This window comes from Rhinolophus ferrumequinum, chromosome 18 (assembly GCF_004115265.2).
Source record: "Rhinolophus ferrumequinum isolate MPI-CBG mRhiFer1 chromosome 18, mRhiFer1_v1.p, whole genome shotgun sequence".
Classification (NCBI taxonomy): domain Eukaryota; kingdom Metazoa; phylum Chordata; class Mammalia; order Chiroptera; family Rhinolophidae; genus Rhinolophus; species Rhinolophus ferrumequinum.
This window is the reverse complement of record NC_046301.1, coordinates 43,356,981-43,374,117: the sequence shown is the minus strand read 5'-3', so window position 1 is coordinate 43,374,117 and position 17,137 is coordinate 43,356,981. Positions and strand designations below refer to the sequence as shown.

Below are 17,137 nucleotides of genomic sequence, written 5' to 3'. Positions count from 1 at the left end.
TGGGCAGCCTTTGTGAGAAAGAACAAAAGGAACTCCCTGGAAGGGCCACGGGAAGCCAGGCAGCAGCCCCCCTGGCTGACACAGCCCCAGGAAGGACACGCACTGGGGCAGATGAGCTCAGACTGACTTCAATCCCTGCCTAGGATCACCAGCCCGTCTGCTTTGCCCGGGACAAGGTGTTTCCCAGGATGCCAGACTTTGCGTGGGCAAGTCCCGGCAAAGCAGGTGGTTGGTCACTGTGCCCCTCCCCAGCACCCTTCCGCTGCCACCTTCCTGCACAGACGCAGGAGGTTGTCCTGATGGAGTATTATCAGGAATTCGTACTTGACAAGTGCAGCTTCTTTTACTCAGTTAACCGCACCTAAGCCTGTTCCCAGGGTTTGCAGGGGACACGAGCGCTTAGTTCCAAAGCACAGAGCGTTTTACCTTCCCCTTTGCCATAGGAGGAGCTGGCGGTCCAGGACTTGGCCTCCACGTAGCCCAGCTCCCGGCAGACGACGTGGGCGGCGTGGATGGAGAAGTCGTCGTCGCACACGGTGCCCCACTGGCCGTTGTAGTACACCTCCACCCGCCCCTCGCTGTGTTTCCTCTTCTGCCCCGCCAGGCGCACCTGGATCTTGGGGACGTCGGAGGGCACCTGAGGCCGGTGGTATTCGGGAGCGGGCTGCTGGAAGTACTCGGGGTAGTGGGGCCAGCTCTCATACTGCGCCAGGCTCAGCGAGGGAAGGAAGGAGATCACAGCCAAACAGCAGCAAAGGCAGGAGCCTCCCGGCCTCGCCATGCCTGTCCTCTGGCTGGAGGACCCGATGGAGGGGGCGCTGGGCGGTGAGGAGCCAAAGGTGGGAGTCTCCTGGAAGAGACGAGAGAGGGAGGTTACAGGTAGCTACAAAACGTGCAGCCACTTCCTACTCCTTTGCTCAGTATGGAAAACCCATCACATTCTAGGCTCCAACTTCATCTCTTCTCCCAACTTCCCTTTCAGCCAGACAGGTCTGTGCACTCCCACCTCTTTTGCCCACCCACCTTCCCCTATCTCAGAAATGCTTTTTTTCACTGTGGTTCCTGGCAGGAAACAGAGCTCGCTGAGACTACTTAATTAGAGGAGAATGTTTTAAAAGACTATCTACAGAGACATGAGCAGAGATAACAAAATACCCCCGGCTGGCCATAGAGGAGAGCTGTTACCACCTCCAGGCTTGATGGCTGCCTGTTTGGAGCTGTGGCTTCAGTGAAGGGTCTCAGAGCCAACTCACAGCAACAGAGACGGGGTGATAAATAAATGACCTCACTCTCCTCCAGTCCTCTAATCTGCCTCTGGTGCCTCCTATTTGGTAAACCCAAGCCCGTTGGCATCCTGGGCACAGGGGATGGTGGACAGGGAGGGCAGCAGATCGAAAGGGCAAGCAGAAGGCATCCAGCACACTCTTTCTCTTTCTCCCCACCACTTACATCTTCTCATTCTCCAAGGCCCAGCTCACGTCCCACCTCCTTCAGACAACATTTCTACTGAAGCGGCCTCCAGGGTTCTCTGCTTCCGAGGCAGGCTTATTATCTAAACAGTCCTCTCACCCTTCTCAGACACATTCATGTCCCCAAGTAGGACACAAACTTCTTGAGGACAGAACTTCTTCTCTGGCTTCTCCAGAGTGAATATTATAGGTTCCAAGACCCGTTTCTTGAATGAGAAGGTGATTTGGTTCCAGGGTCTGATCCTCTGGTGAAATGTGGAGCTGGAGGGTACTACACTGAAGGGGTCCTGTGAGAACTCTTAGGTACTCCCACGTAAGGTGTCTTCCTTCCCTCTAGACATTAGCTGACCTGGATGGAAGCGGCCTTTTCCAGGCGCTGAGAATAATACCAGGAGGCTTAGAGTCTCTCTCTCTACTTGCTCACGGGCTGCTGTTCTCCCTGTGCGTATCTGAACCCTCCCGGGGCTCTGCTTTCAGGCTCCAGGTCTTTAGACACACGCCAGCACGCTGCCCACCCACACCCCTGATCTCACTATGTCTTATATGCTGGACCCCAAGACAGCTGAGGATGCAGAATGAAGAGGTCAGTGGCAAAGCTCCTTTAAACAACTCATACACGAGGCCCTTCCTTAGCTGAACTGTGGTAGCCTCAGAGGGCAGCCCTCAGGCATATCCCTCACCTTCAGGGAAGCCAAGAGTGCTCTGGTGCTCGTGACAGTCCCATCCCTTTTCATAGTTTCTGTCCCTGAGGGGCGCATGGACTGAGAGCAACCTGCTCTTTGCACAGAGGGGAGGCATAAAGCTTTTTGGCAAACAGAAGAGAGGCTGAGTGGCCTGTCATCAGGCAAAGGAGGGCTGCACAGCAGAGTAGGGAAGAGCACAGACTCTGGAGCCAGATCATCTGGGTTTGAATCGTCATTCTGGCACTTAGCTGTACGACCTTGAGCAAAATACTTAACTTCTCTGTGCTTTAGTTTCCTATCTGCAAAATCAGGATAATAATCGTATCTAGCTCATAGAATTATGAAGATTGAATGAATGGCACATAATAAGCACTACAGGAGCATTTGATAAAATTTTTTGTTTTAATTCTCAAGATCATAGTCACCATACCCGGATGGAGCCTGCCTCTAAGAATTCCAGAATGAAGTCATATAACAAGAAGTAAATATTTAGCTCATTCATGTGCCTTGGTCTTTCCATAATTCAGAGAGAGAGAAAGATTATCTTAAAGGGACTACAGGGGTATTTCATGGAAAAGGAAACAGATTTGGGATATGGGGCCCCCAAAGGTAAAACCAGGACAAGTAGGTGGAAGCGAAAGGGGGGCATAATTCATTTTATTTTGACAAGGTACAGAGGGTTTGTTTGACCGTGTTCCGCATTCATGACCTTATTCATGGCCCATCACCACCAAGGAAGGACTGAACAGCTGCCCAGAGCTGCCCAGGAGGAATGATCTAAACTAGAAAAGGCAGTTTCACGACTGTCAGGATGACCAGAGTCCAGTCTCCCCCAGGGTGGGTGCTGGGGCAGGAATGACAGTGCTCGGGGGACAGCCAGGACAGAGGACTTTGGAAGTCTCTCTGGTTTCACTAAAAATCCAGCCATCCTCCCCCTGGGATGCACAAACAAGACTAGAAAGATGGGGGATTCCTGAAATAGCCCCCTTCGGGCCACAGCCTGGCAAACCAATAACTGGCTCTGAAGAGCACTTGTCATCCCTCTTCTATCTTGACCAAACTTCGTTCCTATCAAAGCACATTTGCATGCACAAGCGCATCCGCGCCTCCCTAGAACCTCCAGATGTCGGTGCGTGGAAGAGGCAGAGATTACGACTCTTATTCTACAAGGGAGAAAATTAGGAACCAGAGAGGGCTAAGGACTTCACTGGAGGTTGCAGTCCGTGCAGGTGAAGCTGGAACTAGTCACTCCCAAGCTGTCAAAACTTCAACGATCCACCATCACATGTCAAAATGTCCACATTCCACCTGGGACAGAGACACCTTTCAACTTGGCACATATGTTGATTTCCTAGCTTCAGTTCCAATGACTTCTCTCCCTGCCTTCATTCTTGCCCTTCACACGTGACCTGTCCCATCATACAGCCTATACTTGGTTTAAGTTTTTCCACATACGTAGAGCCGTGTGCCTCGATTCCCACTTCTTCCCTTCCCTTCAAATAGCATATGTCACAATCCTTTCCATTCTTCAAGGAAACCTCATACCTTCCTCATCAGAATAATGAATGTCTTGTCTCATTCCCTTAAAGGTAGTGTTTTTCATGTGCTTTACACTGTTGTCATGTCAGGCTCTACCAGACCCTCAGCCCCAGGGGCAAAAGCCATCCCTTTGTCATTTCCACACAGTACCACATGTCTCTGGCCACGGCAGACTAGCTTGTATTAGATAAACCTTCCTGCCGAGAACAACTGGCAAAGGGAGATAAATACTAAAAGCAAATATTTGAAGACACTGGAAAGCTATCGAGGCAGCAAGGACTCAAGAGCCAAGAATCCAGAGAGCGAGGTGAACCTAACCTCTGTGCCTGCTTTTCTCCTCATGGCATTTGCCAGTTCCAAGACAACAGGCTAAAGCAAAGCTTTCAGCAGCCTCCCAGGACTGAGGAGACAAAAACTGGGGTTCAGAGCCTGCCAAGAAGGAAGTGCCCTGTTAAACAACCCCAGGCTTTCAGATGGGAGTCGCTAACGGGCTAAACTCTAGAAGTTAGGGCACAGAGTTATGTTTTACATGTTAGAAAGCTCTAACATCTACATAATTGGAATTTCAGGGGAAAGGAAAGAGACTGTATGGAAGAAATATTTGAAGAGATAATGGCCAAGAATTATACAAAATTGATGAAAGATACCAACTCAAGCTGTATAGTTTATATAGAAAACTACACCCAGGCACATCAAAATCCAGCTGCAGAAAATCCAAGACACATAGAAAATCTTAAAAGCAGCCAAAGTATAAAATGGGCATTACCTTCAAAGGAGCAACAATAAGACCAACAGATGGACTCTCAACAAAAAACAAGGAAATGAAGAGGATAAAAGCATGGCATTTTCAAAGGGATGAAAAAAATAAGAATTAACCTGGAATTAGGTACCTGCTGGAGAGAATAAAGGTAAAATAAGGACATTTGAGACAAACAAAAGCGGAGAGAATTTGTTATCAGAGAATCCACAAGATGGAAATACTAAAGGTAATTCTTCAGGCCAAAGGAAAACTAGTCCTACAGGATAGTATGGAGGTGCAGGAGGGATGAAGCGTACAGAAGGGGCAGCTATCTATGAGTAGATAAATCTAAATGCAGATCAATCTTGTAAAACAATAAGAATGGCTTTCGGGGTTTAAAATATATGTATCATTAAAAATATAGCAACAACAACAACAAAAAAGAAATAAAAGGGGTGGCGGGATGGTTCAGTAGGTTATACTGCGAGCTCTCAACAACAAGGTTGCTGGTTCGATCCCTGCATGGGATGATGGGCTGCACCCCCTGCAATTATAGCTTGAAAATGGCAACTGGACTTGGAGCTGAGCTGCGCCCTCCACAACTAGATTGAAGGACAGCAACTTGGAGCTGACGGGCCCTGGAGAAACACACTGTTCCCCAATATTCCCCAATAAAACAAACAAACAAACAAACAAAAACATAGCAACAACAGCACAAAAGGCAGGAGGGGGTTAAATGAAAGTGTTTCAAGGTTCTTGCATGTGCGGAAGTGGTAAGAGTACTATTTTGTATCAGACTTTAGCAAGTTTAATAGAGGCATGTTGTCATCTTTATGGTAATCACCATAAGGGAGTAGAATAAATAGCTTAATACAGGGAGGTGGGGGAAATGATGATGGAATTATATGAATTAATCCAAAATTAAAGCAATAAAGCAGAGGGAAAGTAATACAACAGTTGTCACAAACAGAAAAAATAGTAAGATGGTGGATTTAAACCCGATTCTATCAATAACTACACCAAATGAAATAAATACTCTAAGGAAAAGACAAAGATTGTCAGAAAAGTTTTAACCAAACAATACTATTTTTTATTTCTTCCAGGAGACACAGAGGTTTAAAGTAAAAGGAAGGAAAAAGATATACCATGCACACATAGTAACCAAATACAAAGTCAGATAAAGTCAACTTTAGACAAGAAACATTACTGGAGACAAAAACGGACAGTTGACGATGATGCAAGAGTCAATCCATCAGGAAGATATGACTTCTCAATTTGTATACATAGACTCAATATGTGGAAATATTGACAGATCTAACAGGAAAAACTTGAGAAATCTGTAATCATAGTGGGAGATTCTACACCCCTTGCCTTGGTCAGTAACTGATAGAAGCAGCAGACAAAAAATTCTTGCACTGAAGACGTGAATGACATGATTACCAAACGTGAACTCATTGACAAGAGTCTACCAACTGTACCCAACTACAGAAGACAGAGTCACTTCAAGTCCACATGCTAGATTTACCCATATGGACCCTAATTTGAGTCATGAAGCAAGTCTCACCACATTCAATGTAATCACACAGCACATGATGGCTGACGACATGTTAGAATTAAGCTATAAACAAACCATAAAAGAATAACTAGAAAATCCAAATCTTTAGAAATGCTATAAAAGGGAAACAAATCTTTGGAAATGATATAAAAGGGAAAAAAATCTATTACTATATTAATTCACTTAATGAACACCATTATTCTTCTCAGGAGGCAAACGAGGCACAGAGAAGTTTAGCAAATTGCCTAAGGTTGCACAGATGGTAAGTGGCAAGTCAGGATCTGGAGAGGGCAGCCGGCTGACCTGGGCTGTGTCCTTCACCCCTGTGCTCTACTGCCCCTAGCACCTTCACCCCAGTCCGGCATCTGCCTACCACCCCCCCCCACACACACGCACAGATTCCCCGTAACACGAGAGCTACAGCAGCGTCCAGATCATCTATTCATGTTTCAGAAAGAAATGAAAAGTATATGGGGTCCTGCAATGTTTTAAAAGAAATCTTCATCTCCGGATTTGCATATCTCTAAACTGCTCCTCCACCCATCTTCTCAGATTCTGTGGGAATAGCCAGTGTTCAACTCCTAAAGCTTTTCTAGAAAAGTGCTCCTGGATTTTTTGCTTCTTTTGTGGGGCCTTCTCCTCCTCCTTACTCTGGGGAATTAGAAATGATGAGACCCAGATGCTTCTCTCTTCTTTTAAAAATAAACTTTTATGGGCTTTTGTTGTTGTTCCTTGCTGCCAAAATTATACAAGCTGGTGATAAAAATGTGGAGAATGCGACAAGTAAAAAGAAAGAAATTAATTTGCAATCTCATCGTCAGAAGTAACGGTTAACAACACTGGGGTGTATATCTCTTCCAGCCCTTTTTTCTGTACATACCTATTTCTTCCTTTTAAAAATTGGAATCATCTTCTATACACTGCTTTGTAAACTGCTTTTCACGTTTCACAGAATATTGCAAACGTTATGCCTCATTGACTATTCTTTTACAAGATTTTCATTAGACAGTATTCAGTCTTATGGAGATAAGAGTGAATAATCTAACCACTGAATTTTCTCATGGAGATAAGATTGAATAATCTTATCACTGAATGTTTACTGCTTCAACAAAGATTGTTGAATGAATATCTTTGTAGCTAAAACTTTCCACAATGTTGGGATAAATTCCTAAAAGGAAAATTGCTGAGTCAAAGGGCTGGTAAAAAGAAAGCACGTGCGCAAAACTGTATTAACTGTCCTCCAGAAAGACTGTGCCAACATTCATGTCAGCGGCAGGGTGTAGGTTTCCTCACATCTTCAAACATGGTCATAGCTTATGACCATATTTTCAAACTTTTCTCCACCTGATAAGCTGAAAAGGATATTTTGTTTTAACTAGCATTTCTTCTGTTACTAGTGAGATGGAGCTTTTATTCCCCCATGCTTACTGGCCACTTGTATTTCTTTTTTTGGAAATTCTCTTTCATGTTTTTTAACCTTTTTTCTATTAAATGTTTGTCTTTTCCTTACTGCTTTATAAAATTCGTTTTCCCATGGATGCCTTCAGGAGGGAAAAGCTCAGCGAGAAGCCAAATGCCCAAAGTAGAGCGAGTAGGTGGACAGAGAGCAAAATGTCAGGCAGGGCATTTCCCCCAGGGGCCTTCATTCTACCACCCCCTGCAGATGGGAGGCCTTGCCGGCTCCCCTGCAAGCACCAGTTTGGCTTCTGCACTTGAGCTCGGGGTCAGCCCCTCCTTGGCCTGAGACCCCAGCTGCTGCTGGGATAGGGGGCCTGTAGGGAGTCAGTGCAGTGTGGTCCCTCTGTTTGTGGCCACCGCTGCAGCTGTCTGATTCACCAGGCTGCTCGCAGCCTGGGCGGCCCCTGGACCCTGCTGATCTTCCTTAGAACTGAGCCCTGGGGTGGGGAGCAGAGGGGACAGGTGGTGGAAGGTCACGTCCAGCTGCGGAGGGCGGGGACCCAGCTGCACGCCCCAGTCCATACCAACCCGGGGCCCTGGGTCGTCCTGTGGTTGGGTGGTGGGCTCGTGCAGCTGGCATGCGACACATGTGAGCCCGCGGGGCGCGGGGCGCGCAGGTCATTTGGGTGTCCAGGATCCCCGCGCGGGAACCGCCCCGCCGACTCCGCGGCCTCTGCTTCCCGGCCCCGCCGCAGCCGCCTCCGAATCCCGCTGCCTCTCTCGCGCCTTCCGCGAACCAGGCCGGGTCAGGCCGAGGTCGGCCAGGCCGTGCCAGGCACCGTGGGAGCGGATGTTCCCTCGCTGCTCACGTTGCTCACGTGCAGGGGGTGCCTGCTGTTGATGAACCGAGACCCAAATGGGCTCCCAGCCTAGCACATGTCAAGCGCTTATTAAAAAAGGGTTGGACAATAAAAAGAGTACAAAGTGGACCCATTCTCATTCGGGGGGAGAGGGCCGCAGGGACCAGGCAAACCACAGGCCCTGCTGAGGGTGGATAACAGTTACAAGTTTATTTACAAACAACAGAGAGCTCACAAAAGAGCTGGAACAGAGCCCCAGGCAGAAGTTCTGAGATTTCAGTTACGTTGGCTCTACAACCCCTAGAAACTCATTTCCCTCTTCTTCAGGATTTTCTCTATGAAACAGACACATCAATTCCAACCTGTGGTAGTATGTGTTCAGCTAATGACAGCAGTGGCAAAGCAGAGGAGAAGAAACTTGATTATTTCATCCTCACCTGTCCCCAGGAGATGGGCGCCCCACCTTGACCCCAGCCGCCTTCCCCAATCCCAACCTTACCATATTCAGGATGCTTTGATCTCCCTCAGGTGCCCTGTGTGAATTCAGTTGTGAGAACTCAGAGAAGGGTTACGGGCTGTATTCAAATGTCAAACAAGAAACACTCCCTCTGCTTTTTACCATTACTATGAATAATGTCTTGTTGTACACACATGCCTCTTCCAGAAAGGACCATTAGAGCAGGTGAAAGAAGTCAGTTTTTCACTGAACAGTTGCAGAGGTTGTTGACTGAATTTTGGTAGCCTCAATAATAAAAGCTCCCTCTGTGGATTTATCCTCCTGGAAAAGGTGATAAATAAGGGTTAGGATGCAGAAAAATATACCCTCTCTTCTTTTTCTGCTAGAAAGGAGGGACAGTCTGTATGACCTCTTAGTTCCTGTGATCCATTCCTTATTTGGTTCCTTTCAGGTCATAGAATGTAAATTCTGTCCTCATTCTTCTCCAATGTCTATCTCCTGGGTAGGTCCTATCACTCTATCTGGAATTGGAAAATTACAAGAAAAGAATTTACTCGAGTTTTAAGAATTGACTCAAGTTGGGCCCAGACTCTGGGACTGTTAAGAGTTATGAGTATATGAGACTGTGCAGGGCCATTTGAAAGGGGAAGGGCCATGTCCAGAGTCACATGACTAAGAGAGGAAGAGCAGGAAATATAATTTATATTCCCCCGTTTCCAAATCCAGGACTCTTCCCTCTTTAAGACAAAGGTCGGGAGAGGCTGAGGAGCAGATGGCCTGGAGCAGGACTGGGAAGGAGTATTGGGAAAAGAGAAAGTGGAGCAGTCTGGCTTAGAGCAAAAGATGTGATGAAAGCACTAGATGTGAAAATAAGCGATCAGAGCAGGGACAGGAGAGAGATGGTGTTTGGAAGACAGTGTTTTCCTGGAAAAGAAGGATGGATGGGCAGACCTCCAGAGAAGGACTGGAATTCAGAGTCAGCAAGTTCATCTCATTTCACTTTACAGATAAAAGAAATGGGGACAAAGAGGTTAATGGATTAGCCTATGATCAGTAGTTAGGATTTGGAAGAGCCCTGCTCTTGGGTATCCTGGCTTCCAGTTCTATCTCCTATATCAGGCTTCCTCTGTCTGTCCCTATCTGTCCTCCTTTTGTCTCTCAGCCAGGCTCTCAGTTCCTGGCTGAGGTCAGCTTGCAGGGGACCTGGAAGCATCGTGCTGGCCCCCAAGATACAGCCAGGGACCATGACAAGAGTTCAGGCTCACAGCCTCTTCCGGAGTCTTTGCAAGTTCCTGCCACTCCCAGCTTCCAGTTCCTCATCTGTGTCACGAAAAGGGTGGGCTATGACAAGGAAAGCAAACAGATGTCAACTTGTATGTCCGATTCAACCAGGCTGCTAGTGGTTATCTATGGTGATAAGCAGCATCAAGACCCAAGGGGCAAGAGTGCTGGCACAGACTCCTGATGACTGCCATGGGACTGAGAGGGGAGTGGCAGCATGCCTCCTGGACATCTGTCATCCTAGACACTGGATGAACAACTTTAAGACGCTCTGATTTTAAGATTTTAGGACTCCCCTGAAGTCCTAAAAGTCCTAGGTGACAAAGCCATTGTGATGGGTTGACTTACGTCCCTTGCCTGGCTGTGCTCAGTTTTTATCAGGGCTGAATCCTGCCCTCTCTGTACCCTGGCCTGATATCAGTGGTCCTGATTCTGCTGCTAGATCTCAGTAATGCAGCCTCCATGGGTCTCTCACTATGGCCAGTGATACTCTGCTGCTAAGCCACCCCAACACGTGCTCCATGTCCTCTCCTCCCGTGTGGGTGTTTGCTGTGGGCCTGGCTTCTGCAGGGCTGCTCCACCCACCTCCGTCAGGCTCATCTGATCTGATGGCCATCTGATACTCAATATGACTCTCCATGGTGCTTTGAAAACAGGCTATACTCTACCACCATAGGTCAAGGGGTACTAAAATGAAGTGGATGGAGGGGGCTTTGGCTCCCTCATCTTCCATCGCGTGTGTCCTGTTGCCTCCTGGCACAGATTTGTTCCCTGGAGAGACAGTGTTGGGCATCCTGGAATCAGAACACAAGGGTCTGAATCCTGCCTTCACCACTTCCAAGCTCTGCAGATTTGGGCAATTTACTTTCAGAGCCTGGATTTCCTCTTCTGGTGATGGAAATAAACTTCCTCACAGGTGTGTGTGTATGTGTGTGTGTATGTTAATTAAATGAGAAAACACATGAAAATTCCCAGCACACAGCATAGGTTCATTCACATTCATTTTCTTCTTTCCTTGCTACTGTGTTTCCCCGAAAATAAGACCTAGCCGGATCATCAGCTCTAATGCGTCTTTTAGAGCAAAAATTAATATAAGACCCGGTCTTATTTTACTATAAGACCGGGTCTTATATAATATAAGACCAGGTATAATATAAGACCGAGTCTTATATTAATTTTTGCTCCAAAAGACGCATTAGAGCTGATGGTCTGGCTAGGTCTTATTTTCGGGGAAACACGGTACCAGCTCAGCACCCTTGATTGTGCAGCTCTGAGCCTTGTATTTAGGTACTCAACAAATATTTATTGAATGAACAAAAATAAATTCCTATTCAAATCTTCACACCTTACCCAAATTGCCTGTTTCCTCTGACCTCATTGCATTGGAAAGCAAGTTGATAAATTCATTCCTTATGAATTTATCGTATTAAGAAATTTAACACATTAAGGAATAAATTATTTTTCTAAGGACAGGGCACTTTTATGCTCTGACAAGGAACTCCTAGATATGAATTCTAAATAGTTGAATTTTACGTATTGTGCAATGTTCGAAGTAAATGCAATAGGGTTCTTCGTGAATCGGTGGACCTTCCCCAGGCTCGTCAAATCAGCAGAGTCCTGGGTTATGAGTTGGACCTGGGAGAGGCAGAGCGAGGTAGGATCCCAACCCAACACAGCTGATTCTTAGGAAATGTGTCAACTCTCTGGGCACACCTGCTTGCCCTCAAAGGACTGAACCCCTAAACGGTGCTGGACATTGACGCCCTAACGGCCCCTCAAGGCCTGAGGCAGCGAGCGCTGCTGACACTCAGAGGGGAAACAAGGCACCCGCAGATGTATCTGCAGGGCTCACAGGGCAGACCCACAGGGAACAGTGATTCCTCAAGATTCACTTCCTCTTGCTCCAGCGACTTCTGCCCTCTTGGCTTATCTCCAATAACGCCCGTAGGTGTCTTGGGCAAAAAGGTTTGTGCATCAGCTCCTCCTTCAAGTGTACCAGGCAGCCCGAGCATATTCATTGCCTCCCTGAGGCCATTTCTAAATAGATGCCAGCCCCAGAAAGGCAGAAGGAAGGCTTAAGGGGTAGCTCAAGAGGCTGCACCTTTCAGTATAATAGCACATGAGAAGGTGCTGAGAGGTAAATGTACTTCACCTTTGGAGGCCTGGTAATGTTATCATGCAGGGACGGTGGTGAGCGCTTCCACAGTAGTTCCCCCCACCTGCAGACATACAGACTTTCGTAGTCTCTGCCTAATCTAGGAATTCATTTACCCCACCCCCGACCCGTTCTAAAAGGATGACCTCTGCTTTTATACAGCAACCTGGACACCACATGGGCTGGCGCTGCAGGTGGGATTGTGTTAAAGAGGATGTTAGATTACAAAAAGAAAAGCCCTATATTTTTTGATTACTCATTCTTTATCAATCACTATGTGAGAAGTGCTTTATAGGTATGAACTCATTTAATCCTCCAGTCTAGACCAGCACTTCCCAACAGAAACATAATGCAAGCCACATATGTAACTTAAAATTTTCTGGTAGCCACATTAAAAAGGTAAAAGGAAACAGGAGACATTAATGTAAATGATATATTTTATTGAACCCAATCTATCCCAAATATTATCATTTCAATATGTAATCAATGTAAAATTATTAATGAGATACTTTCCATTCTTTACTTGGACTATATCTTTGAAATCTAGTGTGGACTTGACACTCACAGTGCATCTCCGTTTGGACGAGCACCTTGCAAGTGTTCGGTGGCCCATATGGTGGTGGCTGCATATTGGCCAGCACAGCTCCAGGCCACCCTCCGAGAGAGGTACCACAGGTACCCCTATCTCCCTGAAGAAGATCCAAGGGACAGAAAGGCTACGTGATTTTCCTACAGGCACACAGCTAAACATTGTTCAGGCTGGAATTTGTACCCAGGCAGCCAGATACCAGAGCTGATCCCTTTATTTATCTTATCTCTGTCACAGAGACAAGCGCACTTTGATATATTCAGCATTGTCCAGGGACCACTGGCTTGAAAACAGTGCTTTGGGTTAAAGGATTTGAGCTTCATTAAGGAATGTACTGGGACCAAATGATTCAACTCAAAAGCAAAGAAAAACTTGAATTTTAATTTGAATAAAACAAAAGAAAGAAAACCAAACAGGAGTGCAGTATGTCTCTTACCTTTCCTGGTACCTAATCATACAATGGCAAATTCTCCCTTGACCCTTCTGGACATTGGATGATATTTGGATTGGAAGACACATTTCTCCTGTCCACACCTGCCCTATCAGTCCTCAGTGAGAGAGCTGTATTTCTCTAACGACATCAAAAAGCCTGGTGGAGACATCTGCCTGACAACCCAGTTGGAAGAGTCTTTAGACAATAGGAAGATCTATTCTCAGCAGTCACCTTTGAAGGTGAACTCCAAGGCCATTGACTGCCCAAGAAGAAACTACACCAGTGAGCTCGCATCACCACCCCTCGTGGAAATCTCATCCTCTACCCTGACCACAGCCAACTGGGTCAGTAGAACATCTCTCTTACTGGTTCACGCATACCAAACCAAGCTCAGGTTTCACCAACGCTCTCCAGGCACACAGAAGAACATGCCCCAGGAGGTTGTTCTGTGAAAACCTCACCCGAGTGAAGTCTAGGAACGATGGCAATGGATGGTTTTAACGATTCACAGTTTCACTCAGGAGTGGGCCATCATCAGAGGGTTCGAGGCAAGACGCCCAAAGATCGCAGTATGTGACGGACATGAATAAGAACCAGTGCGACCCAGAGAGTGTGACTGTGCTTTATCGGCAAGCGGTCCATTATCTCTCTCAGTATTTTCTCAGCTCTTGGCTAAGCAGTTAAAGACATTCTTACATTCAATCCAACCCACTGGAGGATACAACATTCACGCAGTTAACAGTCTAAGCTTTGCCGAAGAGGCACTGTGACCCCAGGGGCCATCTGGGAGAGATAGGGAAAGAATGCCTCCAGATTACTGGGACTCCAGGTCCCAGGCATTCCTGACAAACATCAGACAGCATCAGCCCACCTTCTGCACGGCCCCTGAAGACCCTTTGTATGCAGCGACTTACTCAAACAGCCTGCACATTCTCCCTCCACCAAGAACGGGCTGGACAGGCTGCCGTCTCTCTGGTGCCAGTAAGCAGCATGGACCAGGGGCTTCAAGTCACACAGAATGGGGTTCAAATTCCATTTCTACCACTTATTAGCTCTGTGACCTCAGGCACACTCAGATTTTCTGAAGTCTCAGTATTTCATCTATAAAATGGAAACGATATGTACTTAAAAGCAACTTTTTCAAGAGAAAACCGGAAATACCTACTTTTCAAGACGGTTAGAGAAATCAAAGATCAAGTTTCTTAAGTTCCTGACCCACAGTAGGTGGTCAAAAAATATCAGGCAAAACATTTTGGTTCAAATAGGTTCTGCCTGCTAGATTTGGGTCAGGCTCTTCAAGTGCCAACTACAAGATGCTAAGCTGCATTATGCAATTGGTTGGGTTTAATTTTGACCTTCATATTTCCCCAAGTGTTATTTGGGAACTACCTAAGTAGTTCCTCCTGGATCCTTCTCTTGCAACTACTTACTTGAAAACTAGAAACAAACATTTGCTCCAAAGACTATACAATATTAGAGAAAAAGTTAATTACCTAAATAAAAAGGTGTCTTTATATGTGCTGTATAAACTAGGTAGGTAGGTACTAAATTGTGCCAAGTTCAATGGGAGAGTGGACTCCAGGAAGTCTGCAGCGTCCGCAAATAAGACTTTCAAGCAGGACTTAAGTCAACCAGTACTTCCTGGTCTTTTGAGGAGGTGGGGCAGAGGGCAAGGTCAGAGGGGGAGAAAGGTTCTAAACCTGGATCTTGCTCAAGTTTCTCAGTTGATCATGAGAAACGTTACTTGTCTGACAACCATGATTCATTGGAGGACATCTTTAGCTTTGAAGTTTATGTTGCCCCAGGAACTTTCTGGTATATTCTAGAAACAATGATTTCTATGATTCCAGGAGTGGCATTGTACAAAAAATGGATGAATATTTGAAAATCCTTTACTTAATTTTGACCCAACAGGATTCCAAAAGGAAAAGGAGAAAATGTAAAATGGGGATTTCAAGAGTCCCTTTCTTAGGTTACTATTTTGACAGATGATTCATTCCACCTCGGAAAGAATGTGAAAGCCCTGCTCCCCCCAAATCTCTGAGTCTCCAGATTTCCTTGGGGCTTACTCAAATGTTTTTCCTCCCCCCAAAAGCAATCCCATTTGAATCACTTTATCATCCATGTGAAAAAGGCATTCTGGGTTGTAGAACTTGCCTAACAATCTTTTTTGCAAAGCCAATTTGCTATTGACTTCCCTAGTGCATTCTTAAACACTGTCACAAACTGTGGCCTCTTATCACGACACCTCACTTTGTGGCACCCTCTCAAAAAATGCCCAATGTGACCAACTGAGTCCTAGTCGAGTCCTATTCAATAACAAGGGCACACACAGATGGCGGGGAACATTATAAAAATCGTACACTATTTGTGCATAGTGTATTTCGTGCACTTAAGAAAAGCACTGTTCTTACACAAGCTGATCCTCTTAACTGTGCGCCCTCCCGATTCCCACCGACACGTCTATCTGGGGCATAGGACTCTCCCAAAGCCGGCCTTGTCCGTCCGGCTCCAGCTCTGCTGACAGCTCTGCGGCTTTAGGCCCCTGGTGGGCAGGGAAATGATTCATTCCTTCCTTCACTTGCTCCACACGGTGTGCTGGAGCTCCCGGTAACGGGTTTGCCTGCACCGGATAGGCCGCATCACAGAAACAGCCGTGCCACTCTCCAGCCAGGAGCAGTGGCGCCCGGTGCAAAGGGCACTTGCTCCATTGTTGAACAGTGGAGCGCAGGGCTCAGCTGGAATCTTCCACCCAGGCGGAATGCTTCCCTTGACGTTTCTGCCAGATGTCGGCATTGAGCTCTGGGGTCAGGGCTGGGGTGGGGGCTGTCTCCTCCAACAGACCCTCCCCCACAGGCCCCTGGGGACTCCTGCTTGGCCAGCAGCATTGATGAATGGTTCCCATTCAGGGCCCAGCACACACTGGGAGAGGCCACCCCAGCTGTGGTCCGGCGCGACTCTGGACTCACAGGGAACACATTCCTTTGCGGAGGAAGGCTGTCTTGGGTGAATGAGGCATGTTCAGAGAATCAGGGAAACTGGTGGGGGTCACAGAGGACCCTTCTGAACCACCTCAGATAAGAATGCTGACTTTGACACCAGGCTTGGCCAGGGCTGGTCCATTTGGCCCCTGGCCAAAGATTCCACCTCAGTCCCATCTATTTCTGGCCACAGACCGGGAATATTCAGGGCACAGTTTAATGGTGCAAAGGAGGCTTACAAAGCTGAGCTTTTTTTTTCAGCCTCCAGAAAGAGGCCTTTGTCAGGCATAATTTGTTGTGACCAATGGGGGTTCCCCACAGTCCACCACCAGCTCTGGATGGAATCTCATGGTTGACCAGGTTGTTTTCAGGGGAAGCTGAAGGTACAATTTCAAACACTTTAAAATGTGCCTGCTGGAGACTTTCGGATTGGATCAGAAAGAGAAAGCCAAATATGTAGTGTCTGTAAGAGACACTGCTGATCTCTAAAGCACATAGCACATAGAGAAAGGGCAGGCGTGGGAAAACCCCAAATCAGTACTGCTGCTTGAAGACAGTGCTGTTACCCGTGTTTCCCCGAAAATAGGACGCAGTCGGACCATCGGCTCTAATGCCTCCTTTGGAGCAAAATTACTATGAGTCCCAGACTTATATTATATTATGTTATGTAAGACATGGTCTGGTATATTATATTATATTACCTGGTATTATATTTATTATACCTGGTATTATATTATACTATATTATATTATATTACATTATACCTGGAGTTATATTATATTATATTATATAAGACCCTGTCTTATATTATCTTAAAATAAGACCGGGTCTTATATTAATTTTTGCTCCAAAAGACGCATTAGAGCTGACGGTCCAGCTAGGTCTTATTTTCGGGGAAACACGGTAGCGGCAGAGGAAAGGAAGTGAGGTGTGGATGCCCTACTGGGTTCAAATTACCCAACCCCCATTCTCTAAATAAATAGAGACATGGTTTGACT

At 46.5% G+C, this 17,137-nt stretch overlaps 1 protein-coding gene across 2 annotated transcripts in view; it reads right to left on the bottom strand.

Annotated features, from left to right (window-relative positions):
- LOXL2 (lysyl oxidase like 2) overlaps positions 1-17,137 on the bottom strand; it is a 92,521-nt gene that overhangs the window by 63,940 nt on the left and 11,444 nt on the right. For both annotated transcript variants that reach the window (XM_033135507.1, XM_033135508.1), the window contains exon 2: positions 427-850. In XM_033135507.1, the coding sequence (XP_032991398.1) occupies positions 427-781 (355 nt within the window). In that variant the 5' untranslated portion in view covers positions 782-850. The remainder of the gene's footprint in view (positions 1-426; positions 851-17,137) is intronic.